This window comes from Oncorhynchus clarkii, chromosome 7 (assembly GCF_045791955.1).
Source record: "Oncorhynchus clarkii lewisi isolate Uvic-CL-2024 chromosome 7, UVic_Ocla_1.0, whole genome shotgun sequence".
Lineage (NCBI taxonomy): Eukaryota > Metazoa > Chordata > Actinopteri > Salmoniformes > Salmonidae > Oncorhynchus > Oncorhynchus clarkii.
Window position 1 is genome coordinate 52,867,327 of NC_092153.1, and position 27,404 is coordinate 52,894,730.

The 27,404-nt window shown below is 40.5% G+C and overlaps 1 protein-coding gene across 1 annotated transcript in view; it reads right to left on the reverse strand.

The window, feature by feature from the left end:
- The window catches only part of LOC139413456 (intermediate filament family orphan 2-like), a 76,138-nt gene that overhangs the window by 8,855 nt on the left and 39,879 nt on the right, over positions 1-27,404 (reverse strand). The window contains exons 2-3 of the mRNA XM_071160877.1: positions 12,083-12,143; positions 584-679 (exon numbers count right to left, since the gene is read on the reverse strand). Of these exons, the coding sequence (XP_071016978.1) occupies positions 584-679; positions 12,083-12,143 (157 nt within the window). The remainder of the gene's footprint in view (positions 1-583; positions 680-12,082; positions 12,144-27,404) is intronic.

Consider the following 27,404-nt stretch of genomic DNA (forward strand, 5'->3'; position numbering starts at 1 on the left):
CGAAAAAGCTTAAAACCCGCCAGCTGTCTGTTAATCATGTCATTGTTCAGCTACGACTCGGTGAAACATAACGTGCTCGTAGTTTGTCTATTTTATTACCGATTGATTGTAAATTGGCTAATTGGACCGATGCTAAAGGTAGATTACCCTCACGGATCCACAATGTGTCTGTCTTTTCCTCCTGCGAGTGACGAGGATGAGGGCCTTGTCGGGTGTCTGGAATAAATCCTCCCCGTCCGACTCATTGAAGAAGAAGAATTCCTCCAGTACGGGGTGAGTAATCGCTGCCCTGATATCAATAAGCTCTTTTCCGGTCATAAGACACGGTGGTAGAAACATTATGTGCAAAATAAGTATCAAATAACGCGAAAAAACACACACAATAGCACAATTGGTTACGGGATCGTAAAACGGCAGCCATCTCCTTCAGCGCCATTATTATTCTCTACATCTACACTGATTGAAGTGGATTTTAAGTGACATCAACAAGGGATCAAGCTTTCACCTAGATTCACCTGGTCAGTCTATGTCATGGAAAGAGTGAGTGTGCTATGGAGTGTGAGGGTGTATATACTATACTCACATCGCTCATAAGGCTCTTAAAGACCACCAGCTCAGCCTTCAGCCTATCCACCTTCTCATTCAGTTCATCCTGGATCTTCTCTGACTCCTGGGCACTCTGAACACACACCACACACACATGCACAGATATCCACAATTCAAACACATGCCCCAACCACATACACTCAAAGACATGCAGCAAAATACCAACACACTTTCTTATTTACCATATTAGAGAAAGCATGTTATTGAATATGGCCCCAATCTATACTTGTACAAGTATGCAGTGGGATAAGTAGTAAAGATGGATTATGGACATTACAGTAGATGCCCAGGGGGACCACATACAGAGTAAATCGCACTACATAATCAGCTGATATTATTTGTCAAATGACTATTATAATGCAGACCTCCTGTTTCACTTCCATGCTAAACAATATCTACCTGTGTCACCTCAGAGAGGTTAGAGCACCCTAGGGAAGTCTGCTCTCTTCCAGCGTTCTGCTGACCCATAATCCAACACAAACACATACGCTGCCATTGATCGATTTGTTTGTTGACGGTGGTGCAGAGAGGGGGAGGATTGCTACTGTATGAGCACCTGCTGAGGCTTTTGGTGTTGCATAGGAAGCATGGTGCCTGCCTTGGGCCATAATACTGCAAACTGGTGTAACGATGAGGCACGGGGCATAGTGGTGAAACACATATTTTCAGGTTTGCTATGGGGGCCATCCAGGTCACCAGGGTCTATGTAGGTTTTCTGACATACATCTACCAGATAGTGATGGGGGGAAAAAATCTATACAGTTACATATCAAGATATTAATTTAGACAGCATCACAGTATCAAATCGAAATACATATAGAATAGTGAAAATCATAAGAATCACATAATATCGTATCGTGCGGTCCCTAGACATTCCCAGCCCTACTACCTGATCTCGGGCCAAATTCTGTTGACACACACCCGCTCAAGACATTATGGATATGAACAGACCATAAGAAATGAAGGATGGGGGCAGGTACAATAAGTAATGGTCATTTCCACGTAAAAGGATCCATGAGCACCAACATGTGAAGCTCATAGGAGCATATCAAATTGGGTGTCATATGAAAGATAAGAGTCTATATTATTTTTGATATTAAGCATTGTTTTTTCCCGCACAAATTTTCTATCCTAAAAATGTTGAATAAGCAAAGACCCCTTATTAGAAATATAGTGCATTCGGAAAGTATTCAGACCCCTTGACTTTTTCCACATTTTGTTACATTACAGCGTTATTATAAAATGGATTCGATTTTGCCACCACCGTGCTTCACTGTAGGGTTGGTGTCAGGTTTCCTCCAGACGTGACGCTTGGCATTCAGGCCAAAGAGTTCAATCTTGGTTTCATCAGACCAGAGAATCTTTGCCTTTTGGCAAAACTCCAAAAGGCAGGCTGTCATGTGTCTTTTACTGGGGAGTGGTTTCCGTCTGGCCACTCTATACTGAACTATACTGTACTTTACTGTACTCTACTGTATTGTACATTACTGAACTCTACTGTACTGAACTTTACTGTACTGTTCTGAACTATAGTCTACTCTACTTTACTGTACTGTACTATATCCTACTGTACTCTACTGTAATCTACTGTACTCTACTGTACTGTACTGAACTCTACTGATTAATTGATACACCACCCCTACCTTGTCAGGTTGTAATACGTCACTTCCTTTTGAACGCGGAAGGAGGAAGAGCTCGGATTTGTTGTTTTGAAATGTTTGTTGTTTTGAAAGTGTATGGGAAGTAGCTAGCTAACTTTTTTGTTTGGATCCCGTGACGCAGTTGGCAACAGTTGTTGGGACTGCTGGTCTCTGTCCAGTGATCCTGTCGAACAAGGATGGATCTGAGGAGCCTTTTGGCATTATCAAGCTAGCTGGGTTTTCTTGAAGGCTTGAAGGCAGCCCATGGCGCAGTTAGCCATTGTGTCTGGGACTGCGGATTGTCCCAGGTTTGTGGCTGTCTAGATCCCTGCTGTTTGTTGTTTTCAATCTTCCCCGTGACCCGCCCTGTCTGGAACTGTGAGGAATAACAGCATAACCTACGTCGCTAGCTACCATGACAAAGACCAAAGTACCGTTGAGGACAGTGCCAGTGATGTCTCTCTATCACACGCGAAGGATCTTTTAAATGAACAAAAATAGTTCTACAAGCAGTTGCTACAACATTAAGAAAATAGCTTCAAGTGCTTTGTCCAAATACTGGTGAATTCAACTAATAAAATAATGGTGACTTGACCAGAGAGATCCAGCACCTGAAAAACAGTTTGCAGTTCTCCCAGGGTCAGCTCGATGAGTTGAAACAGGAGAACGGCAAGATGACAGCAATCTGTAAGTCATTGAGATAGGACATCATTTCTGTGTGTGAATCCATGATAACAATGACAGCTAAATCAGACTTTCTGGAGGGACAATCAAGGCGGAACAACATGCTTGTGGACGAATGTTTAGAATCTCCACGAGACCTGGAGTGTTATTGAAGTGTTGTTGTTGCAGGTTCACTTGGCACATTTAAAGCCTTTTCTTTTGGGGTGTTGTTATAGGCCACCAAGTGAGAACAGTCGGTATCCAAATAATATGTGTGAAATGCTTGATAGTGTATGTGATGTAAACAGAGAGGTCTACTTTCTTGGGAACCTGAATATTGGCTGGTTTTCATCAAGCTGTCTACTCAAGAGGAAGCTTCTCACTGTAACCAGTGCCTGTAATCTGGATCAGTTGATTAACCAACCTACCAGGGTGTTTACAAACACTACAGGAACAACATCCACATGTATCGATCACATTTTTACTAATACTGTAGAATTTTATTCTAAACCTGTATCCGTACCCATTGGATGCAGTGATCACAATATAGTGGCTATATCCAGGAAGGGCAAAGTTCCAACAGCTGGGCCTAAAATGGTATATAAGAGATCATACAAAAGATTTTGCTGTGACTCTTCTGTGGATGATGATACAAATATTTGTTGGTCTGATGTGATTAATGAGGAGAATCCAGATCATGTAATTATGAAATTGCTTGTTGCCTGTTAAGAAACTGACTGTTATAACTGTTAAGGCTCTATGGATTGATGAGGAATTGAAAAACTGTATGGTTGAAAGAGATTGGGCAAAAGGAGTGGCTAATAAGTCTGGCTGCATATCTGACTGGCTGACTTACTGCAAATTGAGTGACTATACTCAACATAAAGAAGAATAAACTGTTTTATGAAGCCAAGATCAATGATAGAAAGAATGATAGAAAAAAACATATTAAATTATGGGTGGAAAGACAAATTCAACTCCATCTTTCATCAAATCAGATGGCTTATTCATCACAAAACCATTTGATGTTGCCAATTATTTGAATGACTACTTCATTGGCAAAGTGGGCAAACAGTGAGCCATTCTATTCATGCATAAAGAAACAAATAATGAAAGAAAAGCACAGCAAGTTTGAATTTTGTGAAGTTAGTGTGGGAGAGGTGGAAAAATTATTGTTAACGATCAATAATGACAAACTTCTTGGCATTGACAACTTATATGGAAAGTTACTGAGGATGGTAGCTGACTCTATAGCCACTCTTATCTGTCATATCTTTATTATGAGCCTAGAGGAAAGTCTTTGTCCTTTGGCCTGTAGGGAATCCAAAGTAATTCTGCTACCTAAGAGAATAAGCTTGCTGTTAGCTCTTAGCAAACTGTTGGAAAAAATGGTGTATGACCAAATACAATGCTCTTTCTCTGTAAACAAATTAACAACGGACGTGCAGCATGCTTATAGAGATGGGCACTCAACATGTATTGCACTGACACAAATTACTGATGATTGGTTTAAAGAAATAGATAATAAAAATATTGTCGGAGCTGTACTGTTAGATTTCAGTGCAGTCGTTGATATTATTTACCGTAACCTGTTGTTGACTAAACGTACACTACCGGTCAAATGTTTTAGAACACATTCAAGGGTTTTTCTTTATTATTTACTATTTTCTACATTGTAGAATAATAGTGAAGACATCAAAACTACAAAATAACATATGGAATCATGTAGTAACCAAAATGATGTTAACATATGAAAATATATGTCATATTTGAGATTCTTCAAATAGCCACCCTTTGCCTTGATGACAGCTTTGCACACTCTTGGCATTCTCTCAACCAGCTTTACCTGGAACGCTTTTCCAACAGTCTTGAGCACTTGTTGGCTGCTTTTCCTTCACTCTGCTGTCCGACTCATCCCAAACCATCTCAATTTGGTTGAGGTCAGGGGATTGTGGATGCCAGGTCATCTGATGCAGCACTCCAGCATCTTCCATCTTGGTAAAATAGCCCTTACCCAGCCTGGAGGTGTGTTGGGTCATTATCCCATTGAAAAACAAATTATAGTCGCACTAAGCCCAAACCAGATGGGATGGCGTATCGCTGCAGAATGCTGTGGTAGCCATGTTGGTTAAGTGGGCCATAAATTCTAAATAAATCACAGACAGTGTCAACAGCAAAGCACCCCCACACTATCACACCTCCTCCTCCATGCTTTACGGTGGGATATACCCATGCGGAGATCATCCTTTCACCCACACCGTGTCTCACAAAGACACAGACACAAAAACCTCAAATTTGGACTTTAGACCAAAGGGCAAATTTCCACCGGTCTAATGTCCATTGCTCATGTTTCTTGGCCCAAGCAAGTCTTTTCTTATTATTAGATTCCTTTAGTAGTAATTTATTTGCAACAATTTGACCATGAAGGCCTGATTCACACAGTCTCCCCTGAACAGTTAATGTTGAGAAGTGTATGTTACATGAACTCTGTGAAGCATTTATTTGTGCTGCAATTTCAGAGGCTAGTAACTCTAATGAACTTCTCCTCTGCAGCAGAGGTAATTCTGGATCTTCCTTTGCTGTGGCGGTCCTCATGAGAGTCAGTTTCATCATAGCACTTGATGGTTTATGCGTCTGCACATGAAGAAACTTTCATATTTCATAAACTTGATATTTTCCATATTGACTGACCTTCATGTCTTAAAGTAATAATGGACTGTTGTTTCTCTTTGCTTATTTGAGCTGTTCTTGCCATAATATGGACTTGGTATTTTACCAAATAGGGCTATCTTCTTTATACACCCAATACTTTGTCACAACACAACTGATTGGCCTAAATGCATTAAGAAGGAAAGAAATTCCACAAATTAACTTTTAAGAAGGCACACCTGTTAATTGAAATGCATTCCAGGAGACGACCTCGTGAAGCTGGTTGAGAGAATGCCAAGTGTGTGCAAAGCTGTCATCAATGAAAAGGGTGGCTACTTTGAAGAATATCAAATATATTTTGATATGTTTAACAATTGTTTGGTTACTACATGATTCCATATGTGTTATTTCATAGTTTTAATGTCTTCGCTATTATTCTACAATGTAGAAAATACAATGCAGAAAAATCCTTGAATGAGTAGGTGTTCTAAAACTTTTGACCGGTAGTGTATGTGTTATGGCTTTTCAACCTCTGCCATATAGCTGTGTATTTAATATAACTCATAGAGTTTTCTTTAATGGAAGCTTCTCCAATGTCAAACATGTAATGTGTGGTGTGCCACAGGGCAGCTCTCTAGGACCTCTACTATTTTCTATTTTTACCAATGACCTGTTACTGGCATTAACAAAGCATGTGTCTATGTATGCTGATGTTTCAACCATACTGTATACACATCAGCAAACACAGCTAATAAAGTCACTGAAACAGTTAACAAAGAGTCACAGTCTGTTTTAGAATGGGTGGCCAGTAATAAACTGGTCCTGAACATCTCTAAAACTAAGAACATTGTATTTTGTATAAATCTAAAAAGTTCTAAACCTCATCTGAATCTGGTAATGTATGGTGTGGCTGTTGAACAAGTTGTGGAGACTAAATTATTTAGCGTTACCTTACATTGTAAACTGTCAAGGTCAAAACATATCGATTCAATGGTTGTAAAGATGGGGAAGGTCTGTCCGTAATAAAGAGATGCTCTGCTTTTTTGACACCACACTCCAAAAAGCAAATTCTGCAGGCTATAGTTAAGTCTAATCTTGATTATTGTCCAGTTGTGTGGTCCAGTGCTGCAAGGAAAGACCTAGTTAAGCTGCAGCTGGCCCAAAACAGAGCAGCACGTCTTGCTCTTCATTGCAATCAGAGGGATGATATAAATACTATGCATGCCAGTCTATCTTGGCTGAGAGTTGAGGAGAGACTGACTGCATCCCTTATTCTTTCACAAGAAACATTAATGTGTTGAAAATCCCAAATTATTTGCATAGTCAACTTACACACAGCTCTGAGACACACACTTACCCCACCAGACATGCCACCAGGGGTCTTTTCACAGTCCTTAAATCCAGAACAAATTCAAGAAAGCATACGGTATTATATAGAGCCATTATTGCATGGAACTCCGTTCCATCTCATATTGCCAAGACCAAAGAGCTCTCCAAGGATGTCAGGGACAAGATTGTAGACCTACACAAGGTTGGAATGGGCTACAAGACCATCGCCAAGCAGCTTGGTGAGAAGGTGACAACAGTTGGTGCGATTATTCGCAAATGGAAGAAACACAAAAGAACTGTCAATCTCCCTCGGCCTGGGGCTCCATGCAAGATCTCACCTCATGGAGTTCCAATGATCATGAGAACGGTGAGGAATCAGCCCAGAACTACACGGGAGGATCTTGTCAATGATCTTAAGGCAGCTAGCACCATAGTCAACAATAAAAGAGTGGCTCAAGAAGAAGCACATTAAGGTCCTGGAGTGGCCTAGCCAGTCTCCAGACCTTAATCCCATAGAAAATCTGTGGAGGGAGCTGAAGGTTCGAGTTGCCAAACGTCAACCTCAAAACCTTAATGACTTGGAGAAGATCTGCAATGAGGAGTGGGACAAATTCCCTCCTGAGATGTGTGCAAACCTGGTGGACAACTACAAGAAATGTCTGACCTCTGTGATTGCCAACAAGGGTTTTGCCACCAAGTACTAAGTCATGTTTCGCCAGGGGGTCAAATACTTATTTCCCTCATTAAAATGCAAATCAATTTATAACATTTTTGACATGCGTTTTTCTGGATTTTGTTGTTGTTATTCTGTTCAAATAAACCTACCGTTAAAATTATAGACTGATCATTTCTTTGTCAGTGGGCAAATGTAGATTTTTTTAATTTTTTTTACAAATTTCTACATTGTAGAATAATAGTGAAGATATCAAAACTATTAAAGAACACATATGGAATCATGTAGTAACCAAAAAAGGGTTATATTTGAGATTATTCAAAGTAGCCACCCTTTGATTTGATGACAGCTTTGCACACTCTTGGCATTCTCTCAACCAGCTTCATGAGGTAGTCTCCTGGAATGCATTTCAATTAACAGGTGTACCTTGTTAAAAATTACATAGTGTAATTTCTTTCCTTCTTAATGCATTTGAGCCAATCAGTTGTGTTGTGACAAGGTATGGGTGATGTGCAGAAGACAGCCCTATTTGGTAAAATACCAAGTCCATATTATGGCAAAAACAGCTCAAATAAGCAAAGAGAAACGACAGTCCATCATTACTTTAAGACATGGTCAGTCAATAAGTAAAATTTCAAGAACTTGCAGTCACAAAAACCATCAAGCGCTATGATGAAACTGTCTCTCATGAGGACAATTGTTTACCGACAGATTATTTAACTTATAATTCACTGTAGCACAAACCCAGTGGGTCAGAAGTTTACATACACCAACTTTACTGTGCCTTTAAACAGCTTGGAAAATTCCAGAAAATGATGTCATGGCTTTAGAAGCTTCTGATAGGCTAATTGACATAATTTGAATCATTTGGAGGTGTACCTGTGGATGTATTTCAAGGTCTACCTTCAAACTCAGTGCCTTTTTGCTTGACATCATGGGAACATCAAAATATTCAGCCAAGACCTCAGAAAAATAATTGAAGACGCATTCTGTCTCCTAGAGATGAACGTACTTTGGTGCGAGAAGTGCAAATCAATCCCAGAACAACAGCAAAGGACCTTGTGAAGATGCTGGAGGAAACAGGTACAAAAGTATCTATATCAACAGTAAAACGAGTCCTATATCGATATAACCTGAAAGGCCGCTCAGCAAGGAAGAAGCCACTGCTCCAAAACCGCCATAAAAAAGCCAGACTATGGTTTGCAACTGCAAATGGAGACAAAGATCATACTTTTTGGAGAAATGTCCTCTGGTCTGATTAAACAAAAATAGAACTGTTTGGCCATTGTGACCATCATTACTTTTGGAGGAAAAAGGGGGAAGCTTGCAAGCCAAAGAACACCATCCCAACCTTGAAGCACAGGGGTGGCAGTATCATGTTGTGGGGGTGCTTTGCTGGAGGAGGGACTGGTGCACTTCACAAAATAGATGGCTTCATGAGGAAGGGAAATTATGTGGATATATTGAAGCAACATCTCAAGCCATAAGTCAGGAAGTTAAAGCTTGGTCGCAAATGGGTCTTCCAAATGGACAATGAACCCAAGCATACTTCCAATGTTATGGCAAAATGTCTTAAGGACAACAAAGTCAAGGTATTGGAGTGGCCATCATAAAGCAATGAGTTCAATCCCATAGAAAATTTGTGGGCAGAACTGAAAAAGCGTGTGCGAGCAAGGAGGCCAACAAACACCAGCTCTGTCAGGAGGAATGGGCCAAAATTCACCCAATTTATTGAGGGAAGCTGGTGGAAGGCTAACTGAAACGTTTGACCCAAGTTTAACAATTTAAAGGCAACGCTACCAAGTACTAATTGAGTGTATGTAATCTTCTGAATGTGATGAAAGAAATAAAAGCTGAAATAAATCATTTTCTCTACTATTATTCTGACAGTTCACATTCTTAAAATAAAGTGGTGATCCTAAATGACCTAAAACAGGGAATTTTTACTTGGATTAAATGTCAGGAATTGTTCAACTGAGTTTAAATGTATTTGGCTAAGGTGTATGTAAACTTCCGGCTTCAACTGTATGTGTTATTTCATAGTTTTGATGTCTTCACTATTATTCTACAATATAGAAATTAGTAAAAATAAAGAAAAACCATGGAATGAGTAGGTATGTCCAAACTTTTGACTGGTACTGTATATATAACATTTTTGGGAGTGGCGGCAACGAGTTATCGGGGAAACACTGACACTACTCTACTATTCTGTGCTGTACTCTACTCTACTGGGGCCTCATTTGGGGCCTCAAGTGGAGATTCTAGGATTTGCATTGGCTCACAAATTATTTGGATTTATCAAACTGTTGCGCAACATATATGCATGATGTTTTTGATATATCAGAGCTATATTATATTATATTTGATTCACACAGTCTCCTTATATTATATTTATGCGGTCGTGAATGACCACTACAACCCCACCTAGAAAATGCCCTCCATTCACCTTTTATGGTAACAAAAACGACCTAATTTGTGTATAATTTGGAGATGTTGGAACTGTGCCATGATAGTTCCTGAAAGAAAGTGCAATGACAAATTTGATCACATTTCTGTAGATGCATGCAGCCTAGTGAATGCCAAACACATTCTGCATTCTGAAAGATTGATTGTCCTCTCTAACAATTTTAAAGTAAATGCTGCAGCCCACACTTCTATGTAAAATACTAATTGTTGTTCAATATTTTGTTTATCAATACATGATTGTGCTTCTATCTCCTGCCTTAGTGTAGGCTCAAATTAGATAGGCTAGTGTAACGGGATTCGTCTTCCTCTGACGAGGAGTATGAAGGATCGGACCAATATGCAGTGTGGTACGTGTCCATGTTGAGATTTATTAACACTGAACACAAAAAACAAAATAACAAGGAAAACGAAGTAAAACTAAACAGTTCTGTCTGGTGAAGACACAGAGACAGAAAACAATCACCCACCACTAAAATGGGGAGAACAGACTACCTAAGTATGATTGTCAATCAGAGACAACGAACGACACCTGCCTCTGATTAAGAACCATACCAGGCCAAACACATAACTACTACATAGAAAAAAAAACATAGACTACCTACCCCAACTCACGCCCTGACCAATCTAACACAAAGACATAACAAAGGAACTAAGGTCAGAACGTGACAGCTAGGCTATGATTTTCGCACTCCTAATCCTATCGCACATTAACACTGGAGCGTACCCATACTGTCACATACTGCAGGCTACTGTCAAGGCTACCGGTCTATTTACTTCAGAGCATGCTTCACTATTGAATGAGTGAATGAACATTTGTTGTGTAGACATAATCATTTAAACCAATTATGTCAGCAAAGGAGAGACATGTCCTGCAATATGATTATGATTTAGGCCTATATAATAAAAACAAAATAAATATACTGTATTAGACGACATGCTGCTATGCAATCTCTTTACCATCAGCAAATGCATGTGTTTTATCATTAGGCCTCCATTTTAATGTTTTTATTAACTTTTGTAATTCCTGTGCATCAAACACCTCCCATTTCCCCCAAACAAACAATATGTCTATTTGCTTGCAATAGAGTTGCTCCACCTTGTAGAAGTTGTGCATACGCATGGATTGAGATTTGAGTGGAGATATGTGCACTTTCCCTTCAAGTTCAAAATTGATAAATACCAACCTTTGCGGGAAAACTAAAGCACGCAAGCTTTAGAGTATTGTTTTGTGTCCATAAACCATTGACAAATGAGGCCCCTGAGGTCTACTGTGCTTGCTGTAATTTGATGTTCAAACTTGTGAAACATACACCATGATTGGTTCAGATTTGGTCCGGTCCAGAGCTCATTAAAATAATTGCCAGTGTGTAGAATAATACCCAAATATGCAAAGGAGGATATTGCATGTTTATATCTTAGTGTACCTATTTAGGATACATCACCATGAAGAGGATGACATGTTTTTCCATAATTATCTATTTCTGTGTAGTACAGATCAGGGACACATGATGAAATTCTGTTACCGCAATTCTGTTACCGGGTGTAAATCCACTTAACTTGCTGTAGTTCAATAACCAAAATAGATGTTTTCTAACTCAAGGTGTCATGTCATAGCTGACACACCATTCTGCAGACATCGTTGAATCTTAATTCGGTTACCAAACTTTACATCTGCACAGTTCTTCGAGTAAATGTGTTTTTGTAAAATATTCTATGTAAATTGTTAAAGGTTGTACTTTTGCATAGAGTTGTATGGTTTGTTAAACTTTGAAATCAATGGTTTTTGTTTGGCATACATTTTCAGTGAAACATCTCAGCACAAGTGAGTTTCAGCGCAATTCCGTTACGGTGGAATTGCCCTGATTCAAAGGATGTATCTTTTTTCAGCAGCTGTGGGACCTCCATTTTCTTTGTCTTTATGACAATAACCATCTGAAAGGCATTATACGGTAGTGAATAAAGTACAATTGGATCTTGAGATGAAGGTGAAATTATGTTATGGTGAAGGTACATTTATTGTATGTTGAAGGTGAATTGATGGTTTATGTCTACTCACCTCCTGAGTGGATTCCACCAAGGACTCGAGCTGCTCTCGTCTGTTCAGCTCCTCTTCCCATCTACAACACAGAACACATGGAGGGTCAGTTACCTGCACTTACATTATACTTACATTTGAAATAGAAAATAGCCTAATCTCCAAGACTAATGTTCAAACATAGACGTCAAACAGTGTCAATGTTCGTTCTGGCCTAATGCTTCTAAAAATGTTAGGAATAACCGTGCTCATGGAGCTCTCAACTAGCCTTAGTATTGTTTAATATGCCATATAGCCCTTTGTGGTATATCAGTGTGAACAGAATGTCACAGTTAGTAAAGACACTATATGGTCAGAGTCTCCCCGTCCCAGCCTTAACCTTTACCTTGACTGTAACCTGAACTCTGTCTCCCACCACTGACCTATACACTTCCCACTGGGTCTTTGAATACAACAAAGGACAGGAGGTTCCATTCAATATACTGTGTGTATATCACCTAGAAAAACAAATGATCACTAAGTCTTCACTACAAATTGCTTGAGGTTCCTCCAGATTGGACCTCTGTTTTATGTTTACAAAAGAGATTCCATGAAGTTGACAGCATGTCTCAATTGATATCATGTCTTAGCAGCTTAAACAGGCAACTATCTACCAGGGTCTCATCATTACATGGAATTCAGTGGCTAACATCAATGGAAAAAAACATTCCTTCCATCCTAGTCACAGAAGGCGAAGAATCATTCTTCCATCCTAGTCACAGAAGGGGAAGAATCATTCCTTCCATCCTATTCACAGAAGGGGAAGAATCATTCCTTCCATCCTAGTCACAGAAGGCGAAGAATCATTCCTTCCATCCTATTCACAGAAGGGGAAGAATCATTCTTCCATCCTAGTCACAGAAGGGGAAGAATCATTCCTTCCATCCTATTCACAGAAGGGGAAGAAACATTCCTTCCAACCTAGTCACAGAAGGGGAATAACTGAGCATGTGTTGTATCTATTGTTGCTAAAGCTTGGGAAAGAACTTGAAAATTAATGTCAGTATATATGAACTCTAAAGAGATGAATGTATTAAACATTTTAAATATTTAACTAGTGAGAAATATGAATATGGTTACTCAAGAAAATCTTCAGAGTTATTGTTATTCCTTACAGGAATAGTCAGAAGAGACCATGATAAATGTGAGAGTATATGAACTGCCTGACTCTCTCAGAGTCACAACCGTTACTCATAGCCTATGGTTAGCAGGGAATCATTCTCTCAGTTGACAGGTCATATCTTCTTGATTACCATAGCATGCCAGTAGACTTGTGTAGAAGTAGAAATAGTGCCACAATGGGTTATAAGCCACTTTTAGCCTCTATTACATTCACATGACATAACAGGCAGTTATAGCACAGGCCTGGTCAGTATATCCAAACTAGACTTTGACTGCTACATTGTCTAAGGATAGAAAAAGAGGACATACCGAGGCACAGCATGATTCCCTAAACAGAGTGGAAAGTGAAGGAATAGACAATAAAGTCATTCATCAGTATGAGGTAAGTCAGTGTCAGACAGCAAACGTGACTAAATGACTTTATTGGCTATCAAACAAAATAATGGTAATTTCCCCCCTCCCCCAGCTAACTCTCATGCCTTGCTCCACCAATGCGAGACAGGGGGTGGGGGATGTGACCAAAACACCAATGAACATTTTGTCTGGCTATGCCTTCACTATAGCAACAGGACCAGAGACAGAAATACTCAAGTAAAGATCATTCCACACAGAGTTAAATACTTTTTTCAGATCTCCTCTCTTGATCTAAAAGCAATTTTCTAGAATTCACCATTGAATGTAGAGTAAACAACATAGAGTAAGTACATCACTAGTACATTCTGTCTGACCAACCTCCCTTTGTTGCTTTCGGAATCCACTAAATGTAGGCGACACCGTCTTATTAGCTAGAGAGAAGTATCCCTGGCTGGGTGGTCTCCAGCTCACATTTGATTGAAGCGTTGGTTCAAATAAAATGCTGGCACTGCTGGATGTTTCCCAAGTAACACAAAGGTCATTGGAGTTCAGAACTACATCACATCCACCCTCTGTAGACAGAGGAAAACAGTCTGTCAAAGCATCTGCATGTGCTCCGCATCACTTACAATCTACAGTGCCTTCAGAGAGTATTCATACCACTGGACTTATTCCACATGTTGTTGTGTTACAGCCTGAATTCAAAATGGATGAAATAAATACAACAAATCTCAAACATCTACTGTGGCAAAGAAGGGGGCTGAGTGATAAAGGGCAGATATGTGAGGGCAGAACTAATAAACGAGCTCTGCGCTCTCACTAAAATGGCCACCCCAACCAGAACTATAGATCACAAAATGGCTGAGACGTGTGGGGGGAGATGTGGGGCAAAGAAGGGGGCCGAGTGATAAATGGCAGATATCTGAGGTCAGAACTAATAAACGAGAGTTTGTAATTCAGACGGATGCCTCAGAGGTCGGCTTTGGAGCCGTGCTCTCCCAAGAGAGAGAAGGGGTTGAACACCCCATCCTGTTTTTAAGCAGGAAGCTGGAACCATGGGAGGCCAACTACTCAGTCGTTGAGAAAGAGTCGCTGGCTGTAAAGTGGGCTCTAGAAAGACTGAAATACTACCTGCTGGGGCACCACTTCACCCTCATCAGTGACCATGCCCCACTCACCTGGATGCATAGGGCTAAAGAGAAGAACGCTCAGGTGATGCAGTGGTTTTTGAGTCTCCAACTGTTTCACATTGACTTAAAACACAGAGCAGGGAAGGAAATGGGAAATGTGGATGGGTTATCCCGCATACACACCCATTTTGCTGCGGTAGCCCGACCCAGGGGTCGAATCTAGGGGGGAGATGTGTGGCAAAGAAGGGGGCCGAGTGATAAATGGCAGATATGTGAGGTCAGAACTAATAAAAGGGCTCTGCCCTCTCACTAAACTGGCCACCCCAACCAGAACTACAGATCACAAAATGGCCGACCGCCAAAACCCCAACTCCCAGAAGCAAGAGGAACGTCCAGAAAGTGGGGCCGACCCACAAATAAGGGGTCAAGACAAACCAGGAAGAGAGAGAGGAAGGGGCTGGGGGATTTGTGAAGCATATAGAAAGTGACAATATATATATTGGCTGGATTTACCGTGTATGACCTGAACTGATTGGACTTACTTTTTGGCGTTTGGACCTGGACCTACTGAGAAACCAATTTGTTTACCGAACCCTGCTATTCTTGACTTCGCCTACGGCCTGGGTGGACCAGGACAGAGAAACCAACACACAGGTACTGTCCTGTTCGAAATAACTCTCATTCTGGGGGGATTTTGGTGCCCTCTTAATTTGTGACAAACTGTCCTAACCTTGAAGTGGTTTGTCACACTACACACAATACCCCATAATGACCAAGAGAGAACATGTTTATAGACACTTTTGCACATTCATTTAAAATGAAATACAGACTTCTCATTTATATACAGTACCAGTCAAAAGTTTGGACACACCTACTCATTCCACGGTTTATCTTTATTTTTACTATTTTCTATGTTGTAGAATAATAGTGAAGACACCAAACTATGAAATCACACATATGGAATCATATAGTAACCAAAAAAGTGTTGAACAAATAATATATTTTAATATATAAATCTATTTTATATTTGAGGTTTTTCAAGTGGTCACCCTTTGCTTTAATGACAGCTTTGCACAATCTTGGCATTCTCTCAACCAGCTTCATGAGGTAGTCACCTGGAATGCATTTCAAATCAAATCAAATTTTATTTGTCACATACACATGGTTAGCAGATGTTAATGCGAGTGTAGCGAAATGCTTGTGCTTCTAGTTCCGACAAGGCAATAATAACCAACGAGTAATCTAACCAAACAATTCACAACAACTACCTTATACACACAAGTGTAAAGGGATGAAGAATATGCACATAAAGATATATGAATGAGTGATGGTACAGAACGGCATAGGCAAGATGAAGTAGATGGTATTGAGTACAGTATATAAATATGAGGAGTAATGTAAGGTATGTAAACATTATATTAAGTGGCATTGTTTAAAGTGGCTAGTGATACATTTTTTACGTACATTTTTCCAATATTAAAGTGGCTGGAGTTGAGTCAGTATGTTGGCAGCAGCCACTCAATGTTAGTGGTGGCTGTTTAACAGTCTGATGGCCTTGAGATGGTTTTTCAGTCTCTCTGTCCCTGCTTTGATGCACCTGTACTGACCTCGCCTTCTGGATGATAGCAGGGTGAACAGGCAGTGGCTCAGGTGGTTGTTGTCCTTGATAATCTTTATGGCCTTCCTGTGACATCGGGTGGTGTTGGTGTCCTGGAGGGCAGGTAGTTTGCCCCCTGTGATGCGTTGTGCAGACCTCCCTACCCTCTGGAGAGCCTTACGGTTGTGGGCTAAGCAGTTGCCGTACCAGGCGGTGATACAGCCCGACAGTATGCTCTCAATTGTGCATCTGTAGAAGTTTGTGAGTGCTTTTGGTGAAAAGCCGAATTTCTTCAGCCTCCTGAGGTTGAAGAGGCGCTGCTGCGCCTTCTTCACCACGTTGTCTGTGTGGGTGGACCAATTCAGTTTGTCCGTGATGTGTATGCCGAGGAACTTAAAAGTTACTACCCTCTCCACTAAAGTTACTACCTCTCCACTCTCCACTACTGTCGATGTGGATAGGGAGGTGCTCCCTCTGCTGTTTCCTGAAGTCCATGATCATCTCCTTTGTTTTGTTGACATTGAGTATGAGGTTACAATTAACAGGTGTGCCTTGTTAAAAGTTCATTTGTGGAATTTCCTATCTTCTTAATGCATTTTGAGCCAATCAGTTGTGTTGTGACAAGGTAGAGGGTATACAGAAGATAGCCTTTTTTGGTAAAAGATCAAGTCCATATTATTGTCACCACCTGATCTGTTTCACCTGTCTTTGTGCTTGTCTCCACCCCCCTCCACGTGTCGCCCATCTTCCCCATTATCCCCTGTGTATTTATACCTGTGTTCTGTTTGTCTGTTGCCAGTTTGTCTTGTTCGTCAAGCTTACCAGCGTTTGTCCTGTCAGCTCCTGTCTTTTCCCAGCCTCTCTTTTTCTCGTCCTCCTGGTATTTGACTCTTGCCTGTCCTGACCCGGTACCTGCCTGCCTGACCACTCCTCCTGTCTCTGAGCCTGCCTGCCGTCCTGTACCTTTGCTCCTACTCTGGATTATCGACCCCTGCCTGCCTTGACCTGTCATTTGCCTGCCCCTGTTGTTACAATAAACATTGTTACTTCACACAGTCTGCACTTGGGTGTTACCTTGATTCCTATTAATTATGGCAAGAACAGCTCAAATAAGCAAAGAGAAACGGGAGCCCATCATTACTTTAAGACATGAAGAACTTTGAAAACAACAAGAACTTTGAAAGTTTCTTCAAGTGCAGTCGCAAAAACCATCAAGCGCTATGATGAAACTGGCTCTCATGAGGACTGCCACAGGAAAGGAAGACCCAGAGTTACCTCTGCTGCAGAGGATAAGTTCATTAGAGTTACCAGACTCAGAAATTGCAGCCCAAATAAATGCTTCACAGAGTTCAAGTAGCAGACACATCAAAACATCAACTGTTCAGAGGAGACTGCATGAATCAGGCCTTTATGGTCGAACCACTACTAAGGACATTCACATTCTTATCGGCAGACTCAACAGCCTTGGTTTCTCAAATGACTGCCTCGCCTGGTTCACCAACTACTTCTCAAACAGAGTTTAGTGTGTCAAATCGGAGGGCCTGTTTTCCGAAACTCAGGCAGTCTCTATGGGGGTGCCACAGGGTTCAATTCTCAGGCCGACTCTTTTCTCTGTACACATCAATGATGTCGCTCTTGCTGCTGGTGATTCTCTGATCCACCTCTACGCAGATGACACCATTCTGTATACTTCTGGCCCTTCTTTGGACACTGTGTTAACTAACCTCCAGACGAGCTTCAATGCCATACAACTCTCCTTCCGTGGCCTCCAACTGCTCTTAAATGCAAGTAAAACTAAATGCATGCTCTTCAACCGATCGCTGCCCGCCCGTCCAGCATCACTACTCTGGACGGTTCTAACTTAGAATATGTGGACAACTACAAATACCTAGGTGTCTGGTTAGACTGTAAACTCTCCTTTCAGACTCACTTTTCGCTTTGTTTTTTAAACACATCTACCAATAGGTGCCCTTCTTTGCGAAGCATTGGAAAACCTCCCTGGTCTTTGGTTGAATCTGTGTTTGAAATTCACTACTTGACTGAGGGAACTTACATATAATTTTACATGTGGGGTACAGAGATGAGGTAGTCATTCGAAAATCATGTTAAACGACCTATGCAGGGATGGTGTTACATCCACATTGAACTCCAGATACAGACTGATCCAGTTTAATTTCCTCCATCAGCTCTATATCACCCCATCTAGACTGCACAAGTTCAACCCAGATATCTCCTCCCTATGTTTTAGATGTGGCTCAGATGAAGGAACATTCCTCCATTCCACTTGGCAGTGTTCAAAACTACACGGTTTCTGGCAGGTGGTATGCGATACCATATCCTCAATTCACAGGGTTGCATTCCCTTTAGACCCGGAGGTCTGTCTACTGGGTAACTTTACTAACACCAATCTTAGGCAAAGCCATACTATAAAGCTAACAGAAATATTGCTAGCGATTGCCAAGAAATGTATTGCCTTGAAATGGAAATTGGATTCCTCCCTGCCAGTTGCAATGTGGCTATCGGAAGTTGATAGTTGTATCCCTTTGTAGAAAATCACTTACTGCTTGAGGAATAAGTTAAATACATTTTACAGAATTTGGCAACCTTTTATTGACTATATGGAGAATCTCCCCCACATCTCATTGATTGAATCTATATATAATCCTTACATAATGTTTCACACTTAATGTATAATATGTAGCCTACGGCAGGTGATCCAATGTCTCGTTATTATTATTTTTCTTATTGTATGTTTGTAAACATACATTTTTAGTTTTTTTTGTTACGCTCGTCTGTTACTGTCACTTTGTCCTATCGTTGTCTAATATCTTTTCACTTTTGTTCTGAATGTTCTTAATTGGAAAATGCAAAAATAAAATATTCAAAAAAATATATATAATAATAATAATCATGTGAAACACTATTATTAAACAGAGTGAATCCATGCAAGTTATTTTGCGACCTGTTAAGCACATTTCTATTCCTGGACTTATTTAGGCTTGCCATAGCAAAGAGGTTGAATACTTATTGACTCAAGACATTCCAGCTTTTCATTTTTTATTCATTTGTAAAAATGTCTTAACATAATTCCAATTTGACATTATGCGGTATTGTGTGTAGGCCAGTGACATAAATCTAAATGTAATCCATTTTAAACTCAGGCTGTAACACAACAACATGTGGAAAAAAGAAAAGGGGTGTGAATACTTTCTGAAGGCACTGTAAGTACAGTAGTATGTCACTTCCCAGATGGGCACTAGGCCATTTCCTTTACACAGTGTGCATTGATGGAAAATGACCCATAAGTAAGCATTTCACTCTTAGCCTACACTTGTTGTTTACAAAGCGGGTGACAAATACAAATTGATTTGTGGTATAACTGGAGTCTCAAACAAATTACTGTACTCTGCCAAGCAACAGAGGAAATGGTCATGTGACAAAGTTGTTCCATCACTTCTAGGTTATAGAAAGGTTCTGTGTAGTGATAGCAGTCATGAGACCTGTCCCTGGAAACCAAGGCATCCAAATAAACATTCCACCATTCCACATTGGAGAGGTATTCTGTCTTCTGCCATAACCCCGCTCCCAAAGGATTGTTGAAGAGTTTGACCTTTTAGCTGGAGTCTGTGAACCAACCTGGAGTCTCCTTACAAGGACAAAGACAGCAGGAGACTATTAGCCCGCCTGTGTCATTCCTTAGACATCTGTTTGTGTGAGACCAGATGCCTGTTATCTAGTCAGGCTGCTGTAACACAACTAGAGTACACTCTGTATTCATGTTCATATCCAATATAGGTTACAAAAACAATGTATACATAAATTATTTAATTTGAGTCACCAATCAATGCAATTACTTAAATAAAAAATGGCTGATGCAGGAAAATGGTTCTAAACAAGGATAAAATAATGCAGTTCTGGGCAGACCTAGCCAGAGATTCTCATATGATTTTCCCCTGCTGAACAATTTAATTACAAGGCAAGGCCTGCCAACGTACACTCCCTCCCAGTATGGTATGCCTAGGGAGTTTCATTTGCACGCAAACCGTTTTAATCCTTTATTTATCACTCTGCCCCAGGACACAGAGATTATCACTATTACCTGCAGATGTAGGATCTTAATTTGAGCCAGTTTGCTACAGCAGGAAAATAATCCTGCAGAAACAGTAAATGTGAGTTCTTATGAGGATTATAAAAAAAGTCCAGTAATTATAAGGTTTGATAAATGTATCATTAGGGCAAATAATTAGGAATGATTAATTAGGGAAAATTCTCAGCAACAAAAGATTGATCACATTAAGATCCTACATCTGTAGGAAGCATGGTTCCTCCATCTGATGATCAATTCTTGTTTTTTGTGTGTTTTTGTTGTTGTTAGAATAACATTTTTAGGGTGCAAATAAGCTTTTTTTTTATTTTCAGGTATTAGAATATTAAATGGTCTGATCTATTATGGCTGCTCTGCATTGATGAATGGAAAATGCCCAAAGGATAGGGCGATTTCTGCTTGTGTAAACCCATTCATTCCCCAAGTAAGGCCAGATCCAAGTAACTAGTCAACCTTTTCCCTGTAAAGCTCTAGCCAACCTTTCACTCTGAGAAATAATTCACCGTAAAAAAGCCAATTTAACCAATTTCTTAATCAACGTTAATCTGTGAGTTGAGTGGACTTCAAAAGGACAAGAATTGAAGCTAATGTGTCCTCTGGAGTCTAAGGCACAGTTCAGTCAATGAATTTATGGGAAGTTGAACTGAATAGGAATTGAAAACAAGCTGGCATGGTTAAGAGCTTTTCTTGACATATCGATCGGTTTCATACAACCGATCTCAACACTGCAGAAGACTTCCTCATTGGTTTTGGGTCGAATTCAGGCATAGCAGCGACCTCTCACAGAAGTCATCCACCTGCAAATTCGAGACCATGATTGAGTTTCTGTTGTGGGTGTGGTAGCTACGCAACCTTCATTTGCATGCAATTAACATACAGTGTATGCATTACCATTTCTCCCGAAAGTGGAAGAACTGCTCCCTGGCAAGCTGCATGAAACGGTGGCGTGCTTCACCCGCACTGCACCGAAAGAGTGGCAGAGGCTGCCAAACTATCATCTAAAGTCAGATGAGGTGCACTTAACAGTTTCAAACGGCACTCTATCCCCACTCTTCCAAAGAGAAAGGGACATATTTTTGTTTTGAAGTATCTGTCCTCCTAATTTTTTTAAACCACATAATGACGTAGAAATACCCTATTCACTTCCATAACTTTTTCAGCCCGGTACTGGGTTACCTTCAGATTTAGTCTTGTGAGGCTTGTGGGTAGCCAACATGCACATGTTCGTGAGAGTCTCAGCTTTCAATGGTGGGGTCATATTAGCCCCAACCATTCGGGCGCTACAGACAGAGGTTGGCACATCGGCGGTACCAACTTCAGAAGAGTCCCGTGACGCATGTACATGTTCGTGAGAGTTTCAGCTTTCCAAAGTGGGGTCCAGTGGCAGCTCGTCCATTAGGGCATTAGGGGTGGTGACCCACTTGTGATTGGTCCAAAAAGTATACAAAACATTAGGAACACCTGCTCTTTCCAAGACATTAACTGACCAGGTGAATCCAGGTGAAAGCTTGATCCCTTACAGATGTAACTTGTTAAGTTCACTTCAATCGGTGTAGATGAAGGGTAGGAGACAGGTTAAAGAGGGATTTTTAAGCCTTGAGACATGGATTGTGTATGTGTGCCATTCAGAGAGTGAATAGACAAAGCAAAACAATTAAGTACCTTTGAACGGGGTATGGTAGTAGGTGCCAGGCGCATCGGTTTGTGTCAAGAACTGCAACGCTGCTGGGTTTGTCACGCTTAACAGTTTTCCATGCGTATCAAGAATGGTCCACGACCCAAAGGACATCCAGCCAACTTTACACAACTGTGAGAAGAATTGGAGCCAACATGGGCCAATATCCCTGTGGAAAGCTTTCAACACTGAGTAGAGTCCATGACACAACTAATTGAGGCTGTTCAGAGGGCAAAAGGATGGGGGTGCAACTCAATATTAGAAAGGTATTCCTAATGATGTTTGGTATACTCAGTGTATTTATAGATGTTAGATCTTAACTTGATCACTCTTTTGTCGCAGACAATTTTCCTGCTGCATCAGGAAATTCAAATGAGCCTCGTGAGTCTCTGAAAAATAGCAGTTCTCCTTCGCTCCATGCGGTTGCATTTGAATCATTGAGATCAGGGCTCGCTATCAAAATAATTTTCTCTCTCGCTTGCTCAAACGCTAGGCCCAGGTCTTATTAATGAAACATTCACTTAATCAAAAATGTATCTGAAATGCTGCCATACACATCAAAAACCGTAGTTTCATATAGCCTAATAACACATGATAGATATTAGTTTCCATTAAACTACGACATTTAAGTGTCAAGTGTATCCTCAGGTCAAAATGTTGTTCACTCAAGGCCTGGGGTGGTCTAGTGGTTGGGGTCGCTGCATTCATAGTGCACATATAGGCCTACCGCGTCGGCGTGGGTTAGATTCCGGCCCGCGCCCTTCTGGCACAAATAACTCAATCCCCCCCCCGATCAATGGCGATCCGTCATTCAGGGGGGGCACCTGTTTTGAGCACCAGCCTTGCAGGTGTATAAACCTAACTCAGTCTTTCTGTGGTGGTGAGGCTAGCCAGCAGAAAATATAGAGCATTGAGACTGATTGGCTCAGTTTTCTGACATGATTGGCTCAGTTTTCATCCCCAATTCTAAGGTTAGAGCTCGAAAAAAAATTGCCCCTTGGGTTCTGCCATAGAGTTATCTTAGAAGTGCCCATCCAAGAAGGCTCAAGGTCATTGGCCACAGATAGAATGACATCAAATCATGTTATATTTACAGTAGCTTTGATTGGACTGATCATGTCAAAATCTTACTTTCAAAGTAAGCTAGCAGCAGCTAGCAGCCATCATCAGTTGTCGACAATCTACGGGCAAATCCTTTTCGATCCTTGTCATATGAAGAGAAATGGTGAAGAGAAATTATAGATAAAACGTATTGGTGCTCATCGGCCATTGTACATAAAGATTACACAACAAGTTGGAAATCGCAAATTCAACAATGAGTCGTTTGGAAGGAATCAGTGGCTAACTGCAAGCGTTGCAAAGAAATCACTAACGCTATTCAATGGAGTGGCTGTGTTTTTTTTCTTCGAGTTCCCACGATAAATCCAGAGAATGCCAGACTTTGATGACAAAATTAGCCTACAAAGGACCGCTGTGTCACCTCACAAGGTGAGTCCAAAAATGTCTAGTAAGCTGCTGCATAAATGATGTAATATGCAAGGGAGAAATGTAAACTGTAGCTAAGAAATGAATACTAACTGTATGTTGTGTAGTAAGCTGTTAGTAGCCCATGTGCCTCAACCTAATAATTGGGTCTATTTTCAGTAACGCGGTATTGTAAACATATAACGTTAGTAGTTGTGGTGCTTGGCTTGCACGTGCAAATTCAACACACACAACATTCTATAATATAATTGTGTTATTTGACGTGTCAAATTAACAGCTTACTTAACGCATCAAATAGTGTTATATGACGTGTATCTTTTTTGACGTGCAAAGACCTAAATGGCGTTCAATGTGCCTCACCCAAATCATTTGCTCTATTTTCACCGCTTAATTTCGCCTACTGTTCAAACTTGGTGGTGTACAAATAGCCTATAACCTGTTTTAGAGAAATGTAATCATCAAATATTGTAAGAGCTTTCATTGTCTGTTTTATATGCCCCATTTATTTATCTTACGGTTCTGACGTGTATACTGTAATAGCAGCCCATGTTCTGTATTCTGTCGCTGTACATTTCAAAAGTGCTGAATACATAGTTATATTGACTACGTCCGTTGTAGCTCGCTCATTAATGTCTTCATCGAAATTACGGATTTCCTCTTATCCGCTTGTTGTCCCCTTATGCCATAGTTTCTATATCTCAATTGTCAGTAGAAACCACATTTGTTTAAGCAAGTCAGCCATATCAGCTTTGTTTTTTAAAAGGCAGTAAATGAGGCTGAATGAACTGTTTCGCTGCCAGACAAGGCTCCGCTGAAAGCCAGGTTTAGCAGTGGTAAGGTGTTGGGACTCTGTTGTTGGGACAGCTTAATGTAGGCCCAAACAGTTTGTGGGCACCATTTGTCACCGTTATAGTTTAATTTATATATTGTTTAGTGTTGTATTGTGTAGCGGATTTGCTGGCACGCATCCCACTTTCTTTCTTTTTTTCCCCACCAAGATTGACTTGCTAATATCGCCACTGCCCCCAATTGACTTGATTTAGTTACACATTTAAAATATGGGCAGTCCAGGGATATATTACCCCCGATCTTGATAAGAAATGACTGTACCAGACAACTTTTGGATAACATAAATAGGAAACTAATAAAACAATAACTGTAGACTACACCAACATTAGTTTCCATTCAAACAAAGTGTCGGTTAAATTGCCACAGCAGGTTTGTTGTGGTAAACAATTAAATACTTTATTCTATTGTACGGAATGCTTGTCAAGTAGAGAAATCATCCTCAGTCTGTTCAAAATGGACTAAGATGTTCTGATTACAATATCAACCAGAGGGTGAACATATCTTGAAAGACCTTGGTTGAAAGCAGGACTAAAGGTAGCACCGACATAATCTTTTAGGGAGTGGCAATGAGGTGACCAACAGTGGTTGCAATTGAGATCAGAAGGATTTATAATGTATTGATGGTTTAACGGGACATCAGCCGGTGATAATCTAGTGCCATTGATGGTTACAATTGATCCCTTTTGTTATTTGATTATTTTCCAATAGGCTACATTCTGTAGGCTACCCGTTAGCCTATCCATTGTCACATAATGAAAGGTGTGAAATCTGATAATAGGCTACTGTGTTTCCCTGGCTGAGTTGATGAGCGGATTGGAGCCATCAGTTGATTGGTAGATGTAGGCCCACTGTAGAATGATAAACTTTCCTCCAGTGTGGATGCTTGTCCATGTTTCATACTTAGGCTATGTATAATTTGTTAATATAGTTCTGGTCTTTTGTGTGGATTGAAAGCCTATGTTGTTTGGCTTTAATATTTGATTTTGTGAAGCTGTCAATATGTTTATGCATTTGAGCCTATCCAAAGAGGATTTCATTGAGCTGAGACACTTTTTTTCTTTGTGTAAATAAACATCAGACTATTCGTTTTACTTAAATAAATGCAATTGACTTGTAGGCTCAGGCTGGTCCCTATGTTGCCCAGCACTTGGCGCAAACTCATGAGGCTTGGAGCCGGAGTGCGTTGCTTAGACCACTGTGCTATGGCAATTCACAGTGCTCTAGCAAGCTCCAAGAATATGATCTAATACATCTGCCCCCTACAAATATATACAGTGCCTTGAGAAAGTATTCGGCCCCCTTGAACTTTGCGACCTTTTGCCACATTTCAGGCTTCAAACATAAAGATATAAAACTGTATTTTTTTGTGAAGAATCAACAACAAGTGGGACACAATCATGAAGTGGAACGACATTTATTGGATATTTCAAACCTTTTTAACAAATCAAAAACTGAAAAATTGGGCGTGCAAAATTATTCAGCCCCCTTAAGTTAATACTTTGTAGCGCCACCTTTTGCTGCGATTACAGCTGTAAGTCGCTTGGGGTATGTCTCTATCAGTTTTGCACAACGAGAGACTGACATTTTTTCCCATTCCTCCTTGCAAAACAGCTCGAGCTCAGTGAGGTTGGATGGAGAGCATTTGTGAACAGCAGTTTTCAGTTCTTTCCACAGATTCTCGATTGGATTCAGGTCTGGACTTTGACTTGGCCATTCTAACACCTGGATATGTTTATTTTTGAACCATTCCATTGTAGATTTTGCTTTATGTTTTGGATCATTGTCTTGTTGGAAGACAAATCTCCGTCCCAGTCTCAGGTCTTTTGCAGACTCCATCAGGTTTTCTTCCAGAATGGTCCTGTATTTGGCTCCATCCATCTTCCCATCAATTTTAACCATCTTCCCTGTCCCTGCTGAAGAAAAGCAGGCCCAAACCATGATGCTGCCACCACCATGTTTGACAGTGGGGATGGTGTGTTCAGGGGAAGCTGGTTAAACGTTTTGCATTGTTGCCAAAAAGTTCAATTTTGGTTTCATCTGACCAGAGCACCTTCTTCCACATGTTTGGTGTGTCTCCCAGGTGGCTTGTGGCAAACTTTAAACAACACTTTTTATGGATATCTTTAAGAAATGACTTTCTTCTTGCCACTCTTCCATAAAGGCCAGATTTGTGCAATATACGACTGATTGTTGTCCTATGGACAGAGTCTCCCACCTCAGCTGTATCTCTGCAGTTCATCCAGAGTGATCATGGGACTCTTGGCTGCATCTCTGATCAGTCTTCTCCTTGTATGAGCTGAAAGTTTAGAGGGACGGCCAGGTCTTGGTAGATTTGCAGTGGTCTGATACTCCTTCCATTTCAATATTATCGCTTGCACAGTGCTCCTTGGGATGTTTAAAGCTTGGGAAATCTTTTTGTATCCAAATCCGGCTTTAAACTTCTTCACAACAGTATCTCGGACCTGCCTGGTGTGTTCCTTGTTCTTCATGATGCTCTCTGCGCTTTTAACGGACCTCTGAGACTATCACAGTGCAGGTGCATTTATACGGAGACTTGATTACACACAGGTGGATTGTATTTATCATCATTAGTCATTTAAGTCAACATTGGATCATTCAGAGATCCTCACTGAACTCCTGGAGAGAGTTTGCTGCACTGAAAGTAAAGGGGCTGAATAATTTTGCACGCCCAATTTTTCAGTTTTTGATTTGTTAAAAAAGTTTGAAATATCCAATAAATGTCGTTCCACTTCATGATTGTGTCCCACTTGTTGTTGATTCTTCACAAAAAAATACAGTTTTATATCTTTATGTTTGAAGCCTGAAATGTGGCAAAAGGTCGCAAAGTTCAAGGGGGCCGAATACTTTCGCAAGGCACTGTACATGTATTATAATCCACAGAAGATTTCACGAGAGAAGGGCTATAGCCGGCACATAGTCTATATACTTTAAGGTACAATGTAGGTATGGTGAGCATCGTATACAAA